Raw genomic sequence first — 18,563 nt, forward strand, 5'->3', positions numbered from 1 at the left:
CCATCATCTTGACTTTTTTTTTTAACAACATTCAACTTTAGTATTTTTACTTATGGTATGAAAGTTTCCCTCCAAATACTTAAATAAAAATTGCTTTAACAAGTTAGGTTCTTATTTATTTTGGTAGGAACCTTCCGAAGTTGTAGATGCAACATTCACTCCAGTTACTAGCCCGTGAAGTGTGCACAACTTTGAGAGATTTGTTTCGTCTCTGTGCTGATCATTATGCAAAGATAATTTTGGAAAATGTTTAAGAGAAATATACCCTGTTCCAGAAGTACGTAGTCTTGAGGTGAATGAGGACAAGCCTCATTTTGCTGTCCTCCTGATGCCAGTGAGATTGTGTTACTGGAGCCCTGATCTTCAAAGGTATTTCTATTCCAGTCACTCTGGCCAGTGTATAATATATAATACTACGTTTCCTTTCTAGGGACTAGTATTAATCGCTTCTAGGAGCTAGTTATACAAGGCTGGAATCTCCTTTTTCAAACAACAATGCAGAGGAAAAGGCAAGATCCAAGAACAACTCTAGTGTATTTCAAACTAAGCACAGAAGTTGCAACTGTAGTAAGCCATTAAACATCCAAAATGTTTTTGGGTTCAGGGAATAGCCCATAATTCCCAGTAGAATTTACTGTAAATTTTAGGCAAAGATGGAAGGTGAAAGGAGCAATCTGTTTCTCTGTAGAGGATACCTTAAATTGGTGATGGACTGCCTATCCCATTCCGCAAGTCTGATCTAACTCTTCTGCCTTTGCTGCTAAATCTTCATCTGAGTTTGCAGCCAGCCCAGGGACGAAGTCCAAAGAACCCTTCTGCAAGTCTACAAGCCCCGACAAGTTCTGCACTAACACACTTTGTGCATCCAAATATAGGCAACGCAAATGAGCAAAGGTTACCATAATCTGCCCCAAGGAAAATCTGGTTTCCCAAGTGCAGGAACAGATGTGGATCAGGTTGTTCTGGTGAGGCCGATTATGTCTTAGTGTTTTTCTGTCAGTTGTTGCTATTGGATTTTTTGCTCCATATAAGATGGAAGTTGGGGGGGATGGGGGTGGTTGAAAGGCTAAAAAAATCCAGTAATCTTAATAGTGTTAGCAACAGTGAACTGAGGGCCACACCTGAATGCAGCAGAGTCTTCTGGATATTATATCTCATTTCACCTGTGAATATTCAAAGCCTGTCATCTGCGATGGAATATTTATCTGTTACAGCTGCCTACTGCAAACATAAAGTATGTTCTTAAAGTTTTGATTTAGGAGAGAAGACGAGAAGTAGCTGTTAGCATGCTGTTGTCTTTCCCTGTCACAGAAGTCTATGAACCATCTCATTCACCTCAGGTTGCTTTCGTACTGTATATGCAGAAACTGCTTAAATGTCGTATGTTCGTTTAGCTGTTTTATTTAAAACAAAACTCTTCATCTATGCTGCTCAAACCTCCTTGTTCTTCCCTTTGGTGCTGACAAATGTTACCATGTTCTGGTGGTACACATTGCAGCAAGGATCATTTTGTGAGCCCATTGATCTGATGCTTCCATTTCTTCTCCAGTGTGTGTTCCTATACTGAGTGTGACTCCTCCACTGGACCAGGCTACTGGTCCTCCTTTTCACAACCTGCTCCCGTGTTCCCTGTCAGTTTTTCTCCACTACTGCTGAAATGCTGATATCAGTGTCTTCTAACCCCTATTCGTGTGCAGCCGGTTTTGCCTTCAGTTTTTTACTTGTACTTGGGAGGAATGACCCCCAAACATCTGCTGAACTGTTCCCTTCCTTGAACTCATGCTTAAAACTCTCCTTGTTGTGATGACAAGTCAGGTATCCTGGCTGGGCAAACTGACCTGTGCCATCTCCTGCCTTTTCCCTATTTATTTTTTGTCTTGCATCTAGTCCTTGAGCCCGGTCTGCAGAGAGAGCTTAGGGTAGTTGAATCCCATTTTGAGGTGAAGATGGTGCCTCCTGAGTGCTACAAGACAAATGCTAAAACGTCTGCCTGCAGCACGTTGGTCATACGTGTGCAGTGCAGCCCAGGAACTTGGTTGCAAACTCAGGCTGGGAGAAAAATGGGAAAAAGAAAACAACAAAACCTTTGCAACTGCAGGTAAGTACCGTGGTTCTCTGTGTGCCACCGAGGGCAGTCAGGAGACAAGGCCAGCTGAGCACTGGTCAGCACAGACACTGCTGCTTGTGCTGTGTGGGGCTAAGAGGCTTTGGCCGGACCTGTGTGATTCTGCGCATTCCGCTTTGTGTTCTCCTGAGAAACTGAAACATCCACTACAATCCCGTTAGGCTTGGCAGACTGTTTTCTCTTTAAACTGCGAGATGACCGCTGTGGTTTATGGCATCCACAGTTCTGCACAAACTGTGACCTCTCACCTCCAAAGCAAAGCAAACTGCTCTTTCTTCATTTTTCTTTCTGCATCATCATCATTCCAGAAGGTAAGCTCTGCGTGCTCCCCAGCTGCTGCACTGCTCTCATGCAGGCCTGAAATACTCTGCTGTTTGAATTTGCTCCCAGTTTTCCAAACTTTGATGTTTTTTTGCGATTTGAGGTGAAATTTTTCCTTGATTATTTGAAATAGGGGTTGAAGTTTCTGGTATGTAGTTTGGATTGCTTATATGCACTTAAATGATCAGTGCAAGAGTGCTGTATTAATTCTCCTAGTACTCCTTGAAAAAAATCCTTGTCAGATAAAATAACCTTGTGTTTTCAGTGAGCATATGCTAAGTCAGGTTTTATCTCCAGGAGCGGGACTTGGGATGGTGGTCCAATATTAGAGTTCCCAATCTATGGTGGGAACACAAACCCCAAGGAGATGGGGTTGCAGAAGAGAAGCTCACAAACATAAAGCACCTGTGAGTGTTGCACGGGGCTTCTGCCTGTGGAGTCTGGGAGTCGGAAACTTAGGAGGAAGGTTGGATTTGCTTCACTTTGTCTGAAAGAGTTTGGGAGGTAAAAAACGCATTTGAAGAAACGAGCCTATGTAAAAGGATCTTGTTTCTTCAGTGCTGCAAATGAGTGTGTTTGTCTTCCACTTCGAGCTCAATTTTCTTAATAACAGGGAGGTTAATTGCCACTAGAAGTAAAACGAAAAGAACATACAGTGCCTATAGCAAATGAGAGCTTATTATCCCAAATGCAGCTGAGTGTACAGACGTTTCGTAGTTCTGTCTAATGGAACATATGTTGCATTCTAATCAGGTGATGACTGGTTGCTCTGTGTCTGAAATCATTTTAAACAAAGCCATTTTATTACAGTAGTCCCTGCGTGCTTTTTTTTTTTTTTCCCTCCTCCTTTTTATTTGTTTGTTTAGTCGTTTACTGCTGGTCGCCCTCCTGGTGTTGAGAGCGTGGTGGGTCCTCTGTTGAGGACCAGATGAAGGACTTTGTGTGGGAAAAAACTACTCTGTGGTTTTTCAGAGTGCTTGTAGCCGTGTTGTTTTTCCTTCACTGAAGCATTGCTTCACGTGGTTGTTTGTGCTGCTGCTCACTACCTCTTTCCCTAGAGATGGACTTTGTGAACGTCCTCCTGGGTTAAATGTAAGCCCAGTGATTCAATTTTTAAGATTTTTTCACGCTGTTTCTTCCTGTCTTCTATCATATTGCTGTACCTGCTTGTATTTTGCATCTTCCTTGGGTCTTTGACCACACAGACTGCCGATGAGGTATTTTCACAAGTCTGAGGGTCTTTACAATTCTGCATGTTTTTTAAATTACGTGTTCACCCTGCAGCAGGTACTAAAACTATTTTGAGAACAAGAGTGAAAATTCATCACAGAAACAGATGAGAAACACAACTTAAGAAATTTAATTTTCTCTGAATTTGAGAGCACACACTTTAGTGAAGGAGGTTCTTCGTGCATTTTTCTCTGGTATGTATTTGTACTTTGAGACTGACAAGACCTGTATGCTACTTTCATAAAAGTCTCTGTGACTGAGCACCCTCCTTCCTTTAGATGCTTCCAGTAGTACAAATCGCCCATTTTTATCGTTTTATCTTGTTACTGGTCCTGGTCATCCCAAGTTCACTGTATTTACTGATTTAAGCAAAGTATGTATCTTTGTTAAACTCATGCACGTTTTATTGCGTTATGGTTGGAGATTTTTCTTGCGGGTACTTGTCCCACGGGTATGAGAAGCACGCTGTATCTAGCACGTTGTTACTCACCGAGCTGGAGCTTGTCAGAGCATCCCTTTAAAGCAGGAGCACCAACACTTGCCCTTGCGTTGCTTAAGCTGGCTGCAGGCAGGTGGGATGCTCGACAGTTCTTCCTGGCATAATGCCGTGAGTGCCTAGGAGAGAAAACCCCAAGTGACGTTTGCACTTTGACGTGAAGGAGGATGTCTGCTTTGCACGAGGAGCTGCAATCTAGCAGGGACCCTCTGGCTGTTGCTGAAAGGCTGCATGAGCAGCATCACCACCGGTTACTTTCATCTCTGCTTGGATGTGGTGCTTGCAGCTGTTTCTTTCCGCAGTGCCGTGCCCCAAATAGCTCCATCCCTTTAATGCTCTTTTCACCTATCTGATGCAGGTCACTCACGAGTTCTAGTGCAGGCTACGGCTGCCAGCTCCCTGAAGGTGCCTTGCACCCGGAGCTTTGCAGCTGCACCCCACAGATTTGCAAAAGCTTCCAGTTTTCTGACTGCTGTTGAAAACGGCAGCTTGATTTACGGTGCCTGACATAACTGACTCCAGCAGCTCTCCGCATTTCAGCAGTGCCTCAGGAGCCCAAGACTGTCTGAGGGCAAGGCCTGTGCTGCTCCTTAGCCTGTTTATTTTTCATTATTTATTTATTTATTTATTTATTTAAATTCAGTGAAGTGCAAATCTGATGTTGAAGGACAGCTGCAACACCTTTTCCCACACTCAGGCCTGGCCTGGCTGCTTTTCCAAATGATAGATGAACTTTTCTACTGTGTTTGATAAATCGATGAGATGATTTTAAAGAATGTATGGACGTAGCGAGAGATCAGAACACATGCCCTTTTGTGAATTTTATTAATGAAAATGGAGTAATACTATTTTTAAGACAGTTGCGGCATATAGCAGGCTTTGCATATATTTTTCAGCTGCTACAGTTTTTCCTTATTCTGGTATTACTGGGGAAATGAAACTAACCAGGAAGACAGGAACACCTGGTGACAATCCAGTAACGAGCATAAAACGAAACTGAATGAAAGCAGAGGGGAAGGAGCAAGGTCACTTGATGCAACTGTAGGCTGCAAAGTTGCAGAGGAAGGAAAATATGAGAAAGCAAAACAGAATGTACTTATTTACACTGGTGAGGTTGTCATAAATTTAATGTGTAACCAAGATAAAGGGAACAGACTTAGTATCTCCCTTTACTTGATTGTAAAACCCGAAATTACGTTACCTTTCCAAAGTTTTACTTTCTGTGCTCATTTGCTCAGCTGTTAAGGAAGCAGAGATCAAAGGTGGCTGTTTATTATTTAAAATGGCCTTCCTTCAATTTGTCCTGCTTTATTCAGTGAACAGCTCATTGGGTTGTGATGAAGGTGATGCTTCCTGCATCACCCAGTGGTTTTCCAGATAACTTGTCATTTCTGTGCCATCTTCCGTATCTGTCAGAGGTGAGAAAGGACAGAGAGTACCTGATGAAGCTCCTGTGCGAGGCGGCGCTGCCTGCGGTTCCTCTGCGCAAAACACTCTCCTCATCTCTCCTTTAAGATCAGCGCTGGTAACTCAGTTTTTGTTAGCAATCTCCAACAGGTTCAGCTGAAATTCGCACAGGACCAAGACGCATGTGTGTGCATGTGCAAGTAGCATATGATATGGGTACACAGACTGGTGGAGGCCCTGAGCAGTCGAGAGCTGCTAGAGAGGAAGGCTGTAACAGCACAAAGGAGCTTCCAACTCCCCATCTGGAAAAATCCCCCACAGGAGCACAGGCAATGGCAATGCCATCTGTCTGTCTTCGGGAGAGCAGATCTCCTCTCTTGGGAGCAGAAAAAAGCTGGCACATGGAGGTGGGCTTTCACTTCCCCGCCGCACTGAGCCTGGATGCAGATTGCTGTGCCTTACCTACAAAGACCAGGCCCCGCTGTTCTGTACCCTCTCCCCGTTTACCTACTTTTTAAGTCAGTTTTGTTTGAATCCCAGTTCTCTTCATTTTGCCTTTTGATGTTTTCCTTATGACACTGTCCTCCTTCCCGTCTCTCTGCAGCAGACAAGATTTTTTTTCCCCACTTTTCCCCTGCCTTCATTCATTCTTTGCTGTGCTGCCTTAGTCTGTTTCAGACCTCCTTCTGCAGTCCCTTCTAGCGGGTGTGTTAAGAACTGACATAATACCTCTTACTTTAAATAATTGTTTGTTTCTTGGGTGGTATCCTGATGCTGCTCCTCAGGTCACTGCAGAGACTTCGGAAACCCAATACACAGCTATGCTCCATTTTAAACGGTGTCAAGGAGCTGCAACAGCCTCTTTCCTTCATCTCTCAGACAAGTGTGGATTTAATGACCAAAGGAGTTAGGGTAGTTATTGCCTGTAGTGCACGACTTCCTTCTCCCATTAACACTACCTGGTACGGCATATGGACTGGAAGAACGCCCTAGCTGTAGTTTCCAGTGGGGTCAGGACTACGTCTGCTGCCTCTCTGGGCCTAGTGACTTTCCTAGAAGACACACAATACTGAAGTCAGCAGAGTACTTGGCTGTAGGTATTCAGCCCTACCTGTACTCAAGCAAGAAATCTTATTTTACATTAGGTAAGCTGAACTTTGTCACCTGTCCCAAACGTACATTACGCTCTATACACCTACATCCTCAGGGTTTCCTGTAGAAACATGACTGATTAATTTTGGCATGCAATACTGGCCCAACCAAAGCAAAGAGCACATCTCCCCTTGAGTTTTAAAGTGATTTCCTATTCCTCCTGATATTTTCAGTATTAACTGTTAATTCTGTTGTATAAGCACAACTAGTAATGACTAGGGCAGGAAGAGGTGATAACTGCCTAGCACCTTTTGTCATTCGCTCCTTTTTCTTTAGTACAATTAGGATAGAGTTGCTTTAAAAGAACTCTGTCATCCCTTACTGCCTGGCATCCATTTCTGTTCCAGGATATCCCCCTAAATTGTGTAATCTTCCAGCTGGTAAACATAACAAATCTGGGAAAAGCGAACGAGACCATTTCTTGGCCCTTTATCTAGCTTATCTTTTCATTGTAGTAAGAAGTACAGAGTTTAACATATCCAGGGTGCTCTATAAAACTGCAGTTAAATCCCTGATAAGACACTGACTTAAAGTCTCAGACGGAAGACATTTACTTAGCATCATAGAATCAGAATGGTTTGGGTTGGAAGGGACATTCAAGATCACCCAGTTCCAACCCCTGCCACGGACAGGGGTGCCACCCACTAGATCAGGCCCTCCAACCTGTTCCATATTCTCTTTAACTCCTTAAAATTCTCATAAACGCTCAAGAACTCTCTAAAATCTGGGAAACTATCACCAACCTTCTTCACCATGTTCAAATTCACTGTCTCAGTCTGCAGCCTGCGCATCCGAAGACCAATTTAATCTGCTCTTCTAGTGGTGTGAAAGGCCTGCAGTCTGACTCCAAAAAAAAAAAAAAAAAAAAAGAGGTTAAACTCTCAAAACACAAGACTTAATCATGTCCTTTCCCACCCTACTTATGAGAATGACTGATGCTTCCTGTCTTTGGCACCCATCCCTCATTGTCCCCTGGGTACCCACCGGTGTCATTTCCTAAGAGGAACTATGGGGGAGTCCTGCCAGGCAGCTCTGGGGAAATTGCCCGGGGGGAAGGGAAGATTCAACACCCTGTTCCTGAATGATACTGTCCCAGTTACCCTGCTTGGCTCCAGCCAGTCTAGAGATGAGCTTCAAAATAAAATCAAGATAATATGTCGTCTTGATTGTCTATCTGTTGTGTCGTGAGGTCGTCCCCCCCCCCCCCCCCCTTTTAGGCAGCTCAGTGAAATACAAACATATGGACTCTGTAAATTCTTCTGTGAAGGGTCTTAAACAAACAATGACAACAGTAGAGCATAACAAATTACATGCAGGACCAGATCCTCAGCTGCGTAGCTCTATTTGCTCAGTGACACGGGGCTGGTTTACACCTGCAGAAAAGCCAGTCCCTTGGGCTCTCCGTTAGTACGCGCAGCTAGCTGCTACAAAACCAACACGGAATCCACGCTATCCTCTTGATAAAACTTCAAGAAGTGCTCTTGTAGCTTGCTAAACTCTGAATGAAATGAGGCTTTGTATCATTTGCAAAAGAACATTGGGGGTTGGACCCGATGATCTTTCGAGGTCCCTTCCAACCCCTTCGATTCTATGATTCTGTAACAGTAACTGATAGCAAATCTCTCAATAAATATACACCATAATCAAGAATGTACCCACAGCTAAGCAAACCAGACTAAAACAACTGAAATAAAATACTGCTGGAGACAGGTTTAAATATAGACTGACACGAGAGCATGTGAAGAGCAGTTCTGCTGCTGGGGCAAACTATCTCAGTAATACGAAATACCACGGGGAATGTGTCACAATAGTTTGCTATAACAAACAACAACCACCCTCCCAACCTACTGACATTTTTTGCAGTTAATGGTAAATCTCTGTGTGCAACCTAGGTATTTCAAAAGCATTCTGAACAAGAATGAAACTTTAGAGCGCATTACACTAAAATAAGCATCAAAATAATGATCTTACATTTATGTCACACCTTCCAAGAAGCTCAGTTCACAGCACTTTCACTTGCGTGGCATCTGACCAGCTTGTCAAAAACCATTCTTACCGAGTGCTGCAGGGTACTATAATTTAAGTGATTCATACATGCAGCTGTTGGAACTGCTTGTTGGGTTGTGCAGAACTCCCAGTGCCAAGTGCTGATCTAAGAGAACTCAGATCTCCATCAGCCCTCTTGGCTCTGAGTAGTTAGTGAACAACAGATGGTAGCAGGAGTTAAGCAAACTAAGAAAATATTCTGAGCGGAGGTATAAAGTTAAAATCCTTGCAAGAACTGAAATTCTCAGAAAATACAGAGAGCAAATGTTGAGGTTTGAACTAGTTTTCATGTGCAAGTGATGTACGCCGCTAAAAACATTAAAAGGTAGTCTCAGTTCTGAAGCACTCGTTATCAAAGTTTACATTTAACTCTCATAGAAGAGCCTGCCCGTGGAATTCATACTACGGAAATTTCAGATTTTCAGCTGTGATTGCACTGTAAAACAGCTGAAGACAATACCTGGCCCTAGGGAAAAGATGAAAGAACCAGAAATGACATCGTTTGGCAGCAGATTACAAACACCATCAGCAATGAACGGACAGCATCACGAGCTCAGCTGGCCTCTTCAGCAGAAAAAGGGACAGAACTACGGCAACAGAAAGAAAAATTATTAGTGTTGAAGTGGACAGAAGTGCAGGAGTCATTGCTGTATCAGCACAAAATGGACAAAGTGGGTAGATGATGTATGAAGAAATGCAGGGTTATAGCAATGATTATAAACATGAATATGTCAGTCTATGAAAACACAGAGAGTAGGAGACTTGTGCTAGTGAAGAAGGAAATCCCCCCGAATTTGGTTTACAATAAATTCTAGTTCTCAGTCTCACTAAGATGGTGCACTCACTGGATAGGCAAAGACCCAAAACAACTTAGAAAGGACTCAAAGATATTTTCAGGGCTTACAGACGCTGTTGAACAGCACCGATATGACCTCACATGAATTAAGTACTATTCTGTAGAGCTTCTTTACAATTCCATACAATTCTCCATACAATTTCTTCTCCATACAATTGCTGAATTAGAATTCACATGAAAATCTGACCCATCTAAACACACAGGTATCTTGAGCCATCTCTTTAGGTAGTAACCATCACTGTGACTGCAGCCAACTGCGAGCAAGTTCTCTCAGAGAAGTGAGGATTTCTAGAACAACCTCGAATTAAACCACTCAGCTGAATTTGCAACATTATGAAGAAAGTGTTTGAGCTTTCTTCTTTTAACATTTTAGTGAGAAAACCGTGAACGTTTGCACATTGAATACACTTGCAGATGTATATTTTACTATACTGCAATAATTCCTTACAGCGTTCCTCCAAAACAAGTACCATCCCAGGTTTCTAACCTTATTTTTTACTGGGTTTAAAAACATTTTCCAATCTAGTTTGCGGCAGTAAATAATCTTGGTATCATTGAAAGAGAAATCAGAACAATTAGATTACTCATTTAGCAAGCTATTACTCAGTGCAAGAAAGCGTGGGAGAATCAAGCTCCTAAAATGAAACTTGCTGGGACTGAGATACAAAAACTAACACATATTTATGTATGTAAGCTGTTTGGTTGAAAATTTATCAATTTCTATAGGCTCAGGAATCTGCATTCTGCAAAGTCCTGCACTCTACAGCACAGCACATCAAAACACTTTAGGATATGGGTAAGTGTCATCATATGAGTAGTTCTAACAGAGTAAACAGGATGCAAGAGTGGACATACTCAGACCACATATCCTTTTACCAGTTCCTCATTTCTGAGGGTTATCAGTAATCAATGCATAGAAGAACGGAGCAGGTCAAAGAGTGCCAGAGGGTTTCAACAGTACTATAAATTCTTCAGTCTTCAAAAGCACCACATGTGAAGAGTCAGCCTTACAATCCTAAAACATTTGTGCTTGTGGCAGACTCCGAAGGCCGCAGACGTGCCCTATCGTGCAATGGAAGTAGCCAGGCTTCCTGCCTGCCAGCAGCGCCTCCTCACTGCGGGGTCTTCAGGACGAGGACAGCCTCTGTGCGAAGCAGCGCCTCTGGATCTCGTGCCCAGAACCACGCTGGCTCTGCTCTCGCCCACGCTGCCCACCTGGTCTGTGGCTCCCGTGCACCCTGTAACCGGGACACCCGGCTCCTGCCCTGCAGAGCTCTCCCGCACTGTGCCCGGGCTGGTGCCAGCCAGGGGCTCGCTGCGGGTCCGCTCTGCCCCATCACCCAGGTCAGCAGTGGAGATGTGCAACAGCTCCAGCAGCAGGTCCCAGGGAATGCTGCTGGTTGGGTTTTGCCTTGCCTGCCCCTCTGCATCTGAGAGTTCAGTGAACTTTCCACCCACCTTTTAATTCATGTGTCCAAACCGCACCTCTCCAATTCTGCTTTCCGCAAGAGCACTTTGGGGGACTGCTGAAAGCCTTTCTAACATCAAGGTAAATGACACGGCTTCCTCTCCTCTCGTCCAGTGCTGCTCATCTCATCACAAAAGGCAGTTAAGCTTGGTCAGACTAATTTGCCCTTGATAAATCCATGTTGATTGTTCCCAGTTGTGTTCTTAACCTTCCTGTGTCTGGACATAGCGCCGGACGCAGCTTTGTGAGGATTCACTCAGTAACCTTTCCATGGACTTCGGTCACACTGACCAGCTTGTAATTCCTCAAATTGTTCCCTTTGAAGAACGGCGCAGCAGCCTTCATCTTTCTGCAATCATCAGGACCATTCCCCCGTTGCCACTGCCTTTCAAAGACGATGGCCTGCAGCTTCGTAATGACACTGTACTCCTCACTCAGCACCCTCTGGTACGTTTCTAAATACAGCTTTACACTCCTGCTGCTGGCACAACAATCACCTTCACGTCCTTGAGAAGCAACTTGTGTGTGATGTTAATTTAATGAAGATGTGGAATGTGATGCAAGGGTGCTGTTTTTTTTTCCTTAAAAAAACAAAAACACAAAAAAAAACACCTTGCATATTGCCTGGCATATGCATAAATAATAAATTTGTTTTATGATACTGGCACCTTAAAATTTAAAGAAAAAACAGTTTCGTTAATTCATGTTTATGCACATACATTACAGTTTGCTTTTGTCTTTGTAGACAGCAAGAAGGTGAGTTTCACTGTGAATTTCAGCCTATATTTAACTACTACCATTTTGGATAAACCATTATTTTGGAAACATCTGCTTTGGACCTACAGATTTCTAAGGCGCGCATTCAAAGGCAAAACAAAAGAAACCTAAAACTGTCAGCACAGTTATAACTGTGTATGGATCAAACCGTAAGGGCTACAAAGAGAACTTCGGCAAAAATCTACTCAAAACCAGCAAAGTGATGCCACCTTGTGGATATAGCGCGAAACTTCTGAAAAGGTGAGAAAAGCCGGCCGTTCGCTCGTCCTGAGGCTGATCAGATCAAACCAATTGGTTAACCAATTTATTTCAATATGAACAAAACAATATTCAAAGCTTTCCTGCCTTCTCCTGGAAGAACCAGCATAGAAAAACTATAAAGAGTAGAAGAAACAGCGTCAGGAAATGAAATATCAGGGTACACACAGTCACTCTTCGCCTTATAGGTCCTCATGCAAAAGCCTGAAGGAGGAAAGAAAGATGCTCTCTTGGAAGTCTCCCACCTACCCACACATTTCACATCTACGAAGCAGTGATACCCAAAGTTTGCCTATACGACCTGTATGGGTTTTGTTCTTCCCACTGGTAGACTGCTTCTGCTGGATGGTTTGAGGTTTCTCCCCCTCCTCCAGGACAACCTCACACATTTCTATGACAGCTTGGGATCTCAGCTTGATGGGAAACATAGCAAACATAGCACAGAAACAAAGCGTAGGCCAATCCTGATCAGATGAGTTCACTCCCTTTTAGACATCAAATTGGGCTCTCTGAGACTTACTTCACCAGTAGTGATAAACAGGCCTTAACAGAAGTTCTGTATCCATTACCACAAGAAACTTTCTGTAGGGTATTTTCACCCATCCATATGCTAGCTCCTCAACTAATCCCCTTTCCTCTGAATGTCACGCAAACTTTCAGAACTTTGCACTGAATAGGAGGGGGAGAACAAAACAGCACAGGATAAAAGAACATCTTCCTGCCCAATTAATAAAGCAGATTTCTTTGGCTCTACCATGTAGTCCACTGAGTACACAACACACAGCTCTACGACCAGTGGCAGCAGACAAGGCCTTGCAAATAGATGTTAACAAGACAAAGGAAAAAAGCTTGGGCCTCCCTCCCTCTCGTAGTTTTTCTTTTTTTGTTTTCCTTCAAGGCAATACAAAGATTTAAAACCAGTCCCCAGTCCTACCTCCGACTGTTCATCTAAGAACTGCAAAACAAGAGCTGGAGCTTTCCTCAGTAACGAAGCTTTGGGAAATACAAGCCCATGAGAAGCAGTTTTTCACACCTTCTGAATCCAGACAAGCGCATTAATTGGTAACCACTAAAAAACTTTTCTTACAGGCACGATGCACAACCCCAATGCAAGAGCATCCCTGCTCCTCCCAGTCTCTCACCAGTCTCTTCCTGCCTCTACTCCTCCTGCTTTTTTCTTCTCCCAGCTCCTCAGTCTGATGAGCAAGCACCTTCCAAGGGGCCAGGGTAGAGGACAACGCAAGTTTAAGCCATGTCATCGGTTTAGAGAAGACAGCTTTATATGAAATACAGTAGTAACTAAATGAGCCAAAAAACGTATCAACTTCTCTGAAACACAAATCATTTGTAAACAACAAGTCTCTTCTCTCCAGGAGCCTGGAAGCAAAACAGTACTTTCAGTCTCTCACTCTCCAGAGAACGAAAAAAAAAAAACAACACAGAAACACACTTAAAGGTTTCAGTTTGAAAAATATGCTGGAGTGAAAAACATTTTAGTTCACTGCTTAGGGCTTCAAATGAAGCAAAGCCGAGTTTTAAAATTCTTTCCCCAAAGTAGCATTTAAACATAGTAGCTACAGATTCCTCCCATCCACAAAACTCAGCTTTGTGTCCCATGATTACCATAGGAACAACGTTGTTATCTGCCCTGTGATCCTGACAACCAGGGACTGCACCAGAGTGCCGCCGCCATTCCTAATCTGTGACAGCTTTGAAAGAATAGATAACGCCGTGGGATTCCTGCACGCTGACAAATCCTTTCGCTACTAGCTCACCCAACCGACTTAAACTGCCCGTGCTGCAGCTTGTCTGTTTGCTTTGGAGGTGGAAACAAGGCGCATTTTACAGTTGTTCGAACTCCAGGCTGCAGTAAGAACGAGTAAACTCTCCCATTCCAGCTGGCTACGAAGCATGCGGAACACGGAAACGCTGGGGGCACCAGCCGGGCTGCGGCCGCACACCAATCCCCCCCGGGCACCCTAGAGGGCGCAAGCAACGTTAAAGTGTCACTGCGGTTACAGAAGGTGTTGCCCCGTGTCTGGAAAGAAGGCCAGCCCACGCCGCGTGGCGGCTGACAGACCCAAAGCCCCGCAAGGTGCACCTCGAGGTGCTGCTGCCCAGTGACAGCTAACGTCCCGCCTGGGTGTGCTCGCCCGTCCGCCTGGGGAGCTGCGGGGCGCGCTCAGAGACTGAAGGCCTGCAGCACGGAGTCTCCCGGGGGACGTTACTGCAGCCGTTCAGCGCTTTAAGGAGGCTTATGAGAAAGCTGGAGAGAGGCTTTTTATAAGTGCAGGTAGTAACAGGGCAAGGGGTAACGGCTTTACGCTAAAAGAGGGTAGATTTACATCAGGCGTAAGGAAGAAATTCTTCATGCTGAGGCGCTGGCACAGGCTGCCCAGAGGAGCTGTGGGTGCCCCATCCCTGGAAGCGTTCAAGGCCAGGCTGGATGGGGCCTTGGGCAGCCTGGGCTGGTGGGAGGGGTCCCTGCCCATGGCGGGGGGTTGGAACTGGGGGGGTTTCAAGGTCCCTTCCAACCCAAGCCATTCCACGATTTTATGACTCTTTTTCAACAGCTCCTCATGAGACAAATACATCTCTCAACTGAGCTAGCATTGCAAGGGCCGTTCAGTTTCTTCAAACAGAAGTAGCTATAGTGGATAGAAAGAGGTAAGAAAGTTACTTCTTGCAAAACAGACTAATCACAGTTGAGAAGACTGGGAAGCATAAGTGGTAGGCCTTGTTTTGGAAATTCAGGGCAAGTAATAAGGGAAAATGGAGCTTTAGCTCAGAGTGTCATTAGGATCTTTTTCTCTCCCAGATCTGGGAAATTTTTTTCTGTATCCACTGAAGTCATCATTTTACTAAGATAAAGACCGTTTGGGTTTGTAGTGTTGCCTTACATATGTTAAGGTTGGTTCACAAGATGAAAGGTCAGGTGGTTTTTTTATGTAGCAAAACAGTAAAAGAAAATTACTGGGGGGATAGGGGAGTGTGGGGGGGGAGGGCATAGAAATAATTAAAACTATTCAAGTTGCCAATAATAAGATGCTTATGACAGTTTATGAAAATTTAACCAGAAACTGGCATACTCTCTATCAGGAGAAGCCTTCAGGTATGACTGATTGTCCAAATTAGCTCATAAACAAAAGGTCGTGCGTCCAGAAGCAGTTTACACTCACCTGGAAACGTAAGAGGAGAAAATTATTTCTATTCTGATCCATAAAAGGGGTGTCCTCACATGAGCAACAAGCAGAAACACTGAATAGGTATTTGGAATTCTCTCTAACACAAGGAATACCTGTTAAGACCACAAAGTAATCCCTTCCAGACAGACATATCACAAATGGGGACAAAGCAGAAGTTGACTCAAAATAATCTAGAAATCCTCAAAATATAAAAGTTTATTTAGCTACAATATTAAAAAGTACAATATAAAGATATAAAACATAGAAATTCCATAATTAATTCACATGCTAAAAGGATTAATTGATCAGCCATAAGGAAGAGACTTCATGAATTTTATGGATGTCTTAGCCCTGAGGGCTATTTCATCAGGTTTTAGACTTGAAATATTGAACAACCATTGCAGAGGACTTGCTCACCAACATCGCCATAACTAGGAGGAGGGAAAAAAAAAAAAAAAAAAAGAAAACCAGAAAAACAAGGTCAGTGTCTACTGCTTTTGGAACAAAGAATGTCATCCTATTCCATTAGCAACTGTAACCATGGGACTCCGACACACTTTCTTTACATCACAGAACTGTTAATAACAGTGTCCAAAACTTAAGTTACTCCTTAGGAGCATATTTATTCATCACCGACTAGCATTGCTAGTGAGAAAGCAAGAGGAATATTTGCCTCCTAGAACATTTAAATACTAAACTTGCACTAAGACTGATTAGACGACTTCACGCAGGCATTTTATTTCCCATGCTTCAGACAGTTTTACTGCTCCTAATTCAATATCCAAAGAGTTTAAGTCAATTGGATGTATGAGCTAGGTAACTGTTGGGACTTCATAAGCTACAACCGATGTTCAGAGTTACAAGTTTGAGAAGTTGAAAAGGCACTTACTCAATTACAGAGCACAAAGAGCAGGTAACTGTGTTACAGCAGCTGCAGAGCCTGCTGCAGCTCTGGCATACGAACCGGTCACACTGCGAACACGCTTCCTTGACATCGGCAGTTCTTACACACGACGAGCAGGCTTTGGAAACTCCCACCAGTGGAACTGCTTGGAAAAGATGTAATTAAGTAAGTACTTTATAGCAAAATGGAGCAAGAATCTGAAAACTCTAAGAACTGCAAGAACGTGGTGTCTCTGCTGGATATTACAGCTACAGGTAGTGCTTTGAAAAACACAACTGCTTGCCCCATGGCTTTATTGGCTTTTCCCTCCCCTCTTCTTAACAGAGAGATCATTAAGACAGTATCAAGCAGACCACACCTGAAACCATTTCCAAAGATCACCTAATTCTAACGCCCCTGTCATGGGCAGGGACACCTCGTAGAATCATTAAGGTTGGAAAAGCCCTCCAAGATCCTCTGCTCCAACCACCCCCCTACCACCAATGTCCCCCACTAAACCATGTCCCTAAGCACCACATCCAACCTCTCCTTGAACACCCCCAGGGACGGTGACTCCACCACCTCCCTGTCATCCCATTCCAGTGCCTGACTGCTCTTTTTGAGGAGAAATGCCTCCAAATTTCCAACCTGAACCTCCCCAGGCGCAACTTGAGGCCATTCCCTCTAGTCCTATCAGTAGCTACCTGTGAGAAGAGGCCAACCCCCAGCTCCCCACACCTTCCTTTCAGGCAGTTGTAGAGAGCAATGAGGTCTGCCCTGAGCCTCCTCTTCTCCAGACTAAACAACCCCAACTCCCTCAGCTGCTCCTCACAGGACTTGTGCTCCAGGCCCCTCACCAGCCTCGTAGCCCTTCTCTGGACACGCTCCGTGGCCCCAAACCCACCCCCCAACCCCCAGCCATCCCCACTCACCCATCTCCGTGCCGGCCGCGCTCCTCAGCAGCCTCCCGTCGTGCCCGATGCGCAGCTGCCCGCTCCAGCGCCGCCCGGGGCCGGCGGCCGGGCCCAGTCCGTCGGGCTGCGTTGAGCGGCCGGCAGCGGGCCGGGGGAGCGGGGTCCAGGCGCCCTCAGCGCACGCCTGGGCGCCCCTGAAGAGCAGCCGCCGGGTGCGCTCTGCCGCGGGACACGAGAGGAGCGTTACCGGCGGCCCCCCTCAGCCCCCCGGGGGGGCTCTGAGGGAACGGGACGGTGTGGTGCGTCCCCCCCGCCACGCCCCTACCCCCCCCCCCCGTCTCACCGAAGATCTCCCTGCGGAGCTCCTCGGCCCGCACCCCGCGGCTCAGCTCCCGCAGCCCCACGCGGGTCTTCAGCTGCAGCGGCGCCCCCTCCCCGAAGGGGCAGGAGCGCTTCGGCATGGCGGCCGGGCCCCCCCCCCTCTTCCCCGCCGGCCCGGCCCGTAACGGCGGCTCCCGCCCGCCAACCGCCCCGCCGCCGCCGCTCCCGACCAATGGCGGCGCGAGGAGAGGAAGATTGACGGGAGGGGGCGGGACCTGCGCCTGAGGGGAGCGGGCGGGACTGAGGGGAGCGGGCGGGACGCGCTCGCCGTAAGGGGGGGCTGCCGCCGCCGCCGGGCTCTGGGGGCGGGGGGTGCGCCGCGGTGGGAGCCGGTCGGTTCTGCCGAGCCCTCCTGGCAGCCAAACCCTCGGGTTTCGGGACCCTTCCGTACCCGGTCAGGGGGAGCGGGAGGTGCCGGGGTGCTGCGCCGCCCGCAGGCTCCGTCAGCGCGCCTGGAGACGCCTCCCACACACTCCCAAATTTTTGTTGTGGAAAGCACCGCAACGCCAGCAAGGCTTTGGGGTGTGGATTTCTCGATAAACTCTCCTTCCTCGCTGGCTGTTTTGGACTCAGATTCTTATGTAAATGTCGTGTGTGTCACAGTTGTTTACAGCTTCAAGTAGTTCCTCCTCAAGGTGCTTACTACAGTTATATCAGTCCAAATGCTGTAGAACTACCAAAAACGTGCACAAACACAAGAATTCGCAGTTTTGAAATGAGGTCTGAGAGGCTCGGGCTGGTCAGAGACTCTCAGCTCCCCAGGTTAAACATGTAGGGCCACCAGGCCGGACTCAGTCGTGTCCCAGAGGCTGTTGCTCAGTTTCACTAAAATCGCTGAGTTTTCTGGGACTTGCTACTTTCACAGTGTGATGAAGAAATATTGTAATTAATTTCCTATTGACTGGTAAGCTGGCTGCAGCAACGTACCTATGACTTTGTAACTTAAGCGCCACGTCCAACGTCAAGTAGCAGTCAGTAAAGGAGGGGTTCTGCATTGACGAACAAAAGCACGCTTCGTTCCAGTAGCTGCTGGTCTGTAGTAGAAGCTACAGCTGTAATGCACA

The 18,563-nt window shown here is 45.7% G+C and overlaps 1 protein-coding gene and 1 long non-coding RNA gene across 3 annotated transcripts; both read right to left on the reverse strand.

The window, feature by feature from the left end:
- Positions 1–44: 44 nt before the first annotated feature.
- On the reverse strand, positions 45–11,718 carry LOC121070377. Its single transcript, XR_005820038.1, has 3 exons — positions 10,510–11,718; positions 9,238–9,364; positions 45–7,571 (listed from the first exon to the last, which is right to left on the reverse strand). It is a non-coding gene; the product is annotated as an uncharacterized LOC121070377 (long non-coding RNA).
- A 3,801-nt stretch (positions 11,719–15,519) lies between these two features.
- On the reverse strand, positions 15,520–17,633 carry SIVA1 (SIVA1 apoptosis inducing factor). Of its 2 annotated transcripts, none has more exons than XM_040559566.1 (4): positions 17,462–17,633; positions 17,137–17,337; positions 16,211–16,370; positions 15,520–15,752 (listed from the first exon to the last, which is right to left on the reverse strand). In XM_040559566.1, the coding sequence occupies exons 1-4, from the start codon at positions 17,577–17,579 to the stop codon at positions 15,695–15,697; spliced, it is 537 nt and encodes a 178-aa protein (XP_040415500.1). In that variant the 5' UTR covers positions 17,580–17,633; the 3' UTR covers positions 15,520–15,694. The 2 variants fall into 2 exon arrangements, with proteins under 2 accessions (XP_040415500.1, XP_040415501.1); XM_040559567.1 differs by having other exon boundaries at positions 16,211–16,367; positions 17,462–17,629.
- Between the last annotated feature and the right edge of the window lie 930 nt (positions 17,634–18,563).

This window comes from Cygnus olor, chromosome 5 (assembly GCF_009769625.2).
Source record: "Cygnus olor isolate bCygOlo1 chromosome 5, bCygOlo1.pri.v2, whole genome shotgun sequence".
NCBI lineage: Eukaryota > Metazoa > Chordata > Aves > Anseriformes > Anatidae > Cygnus > Cygnus olor.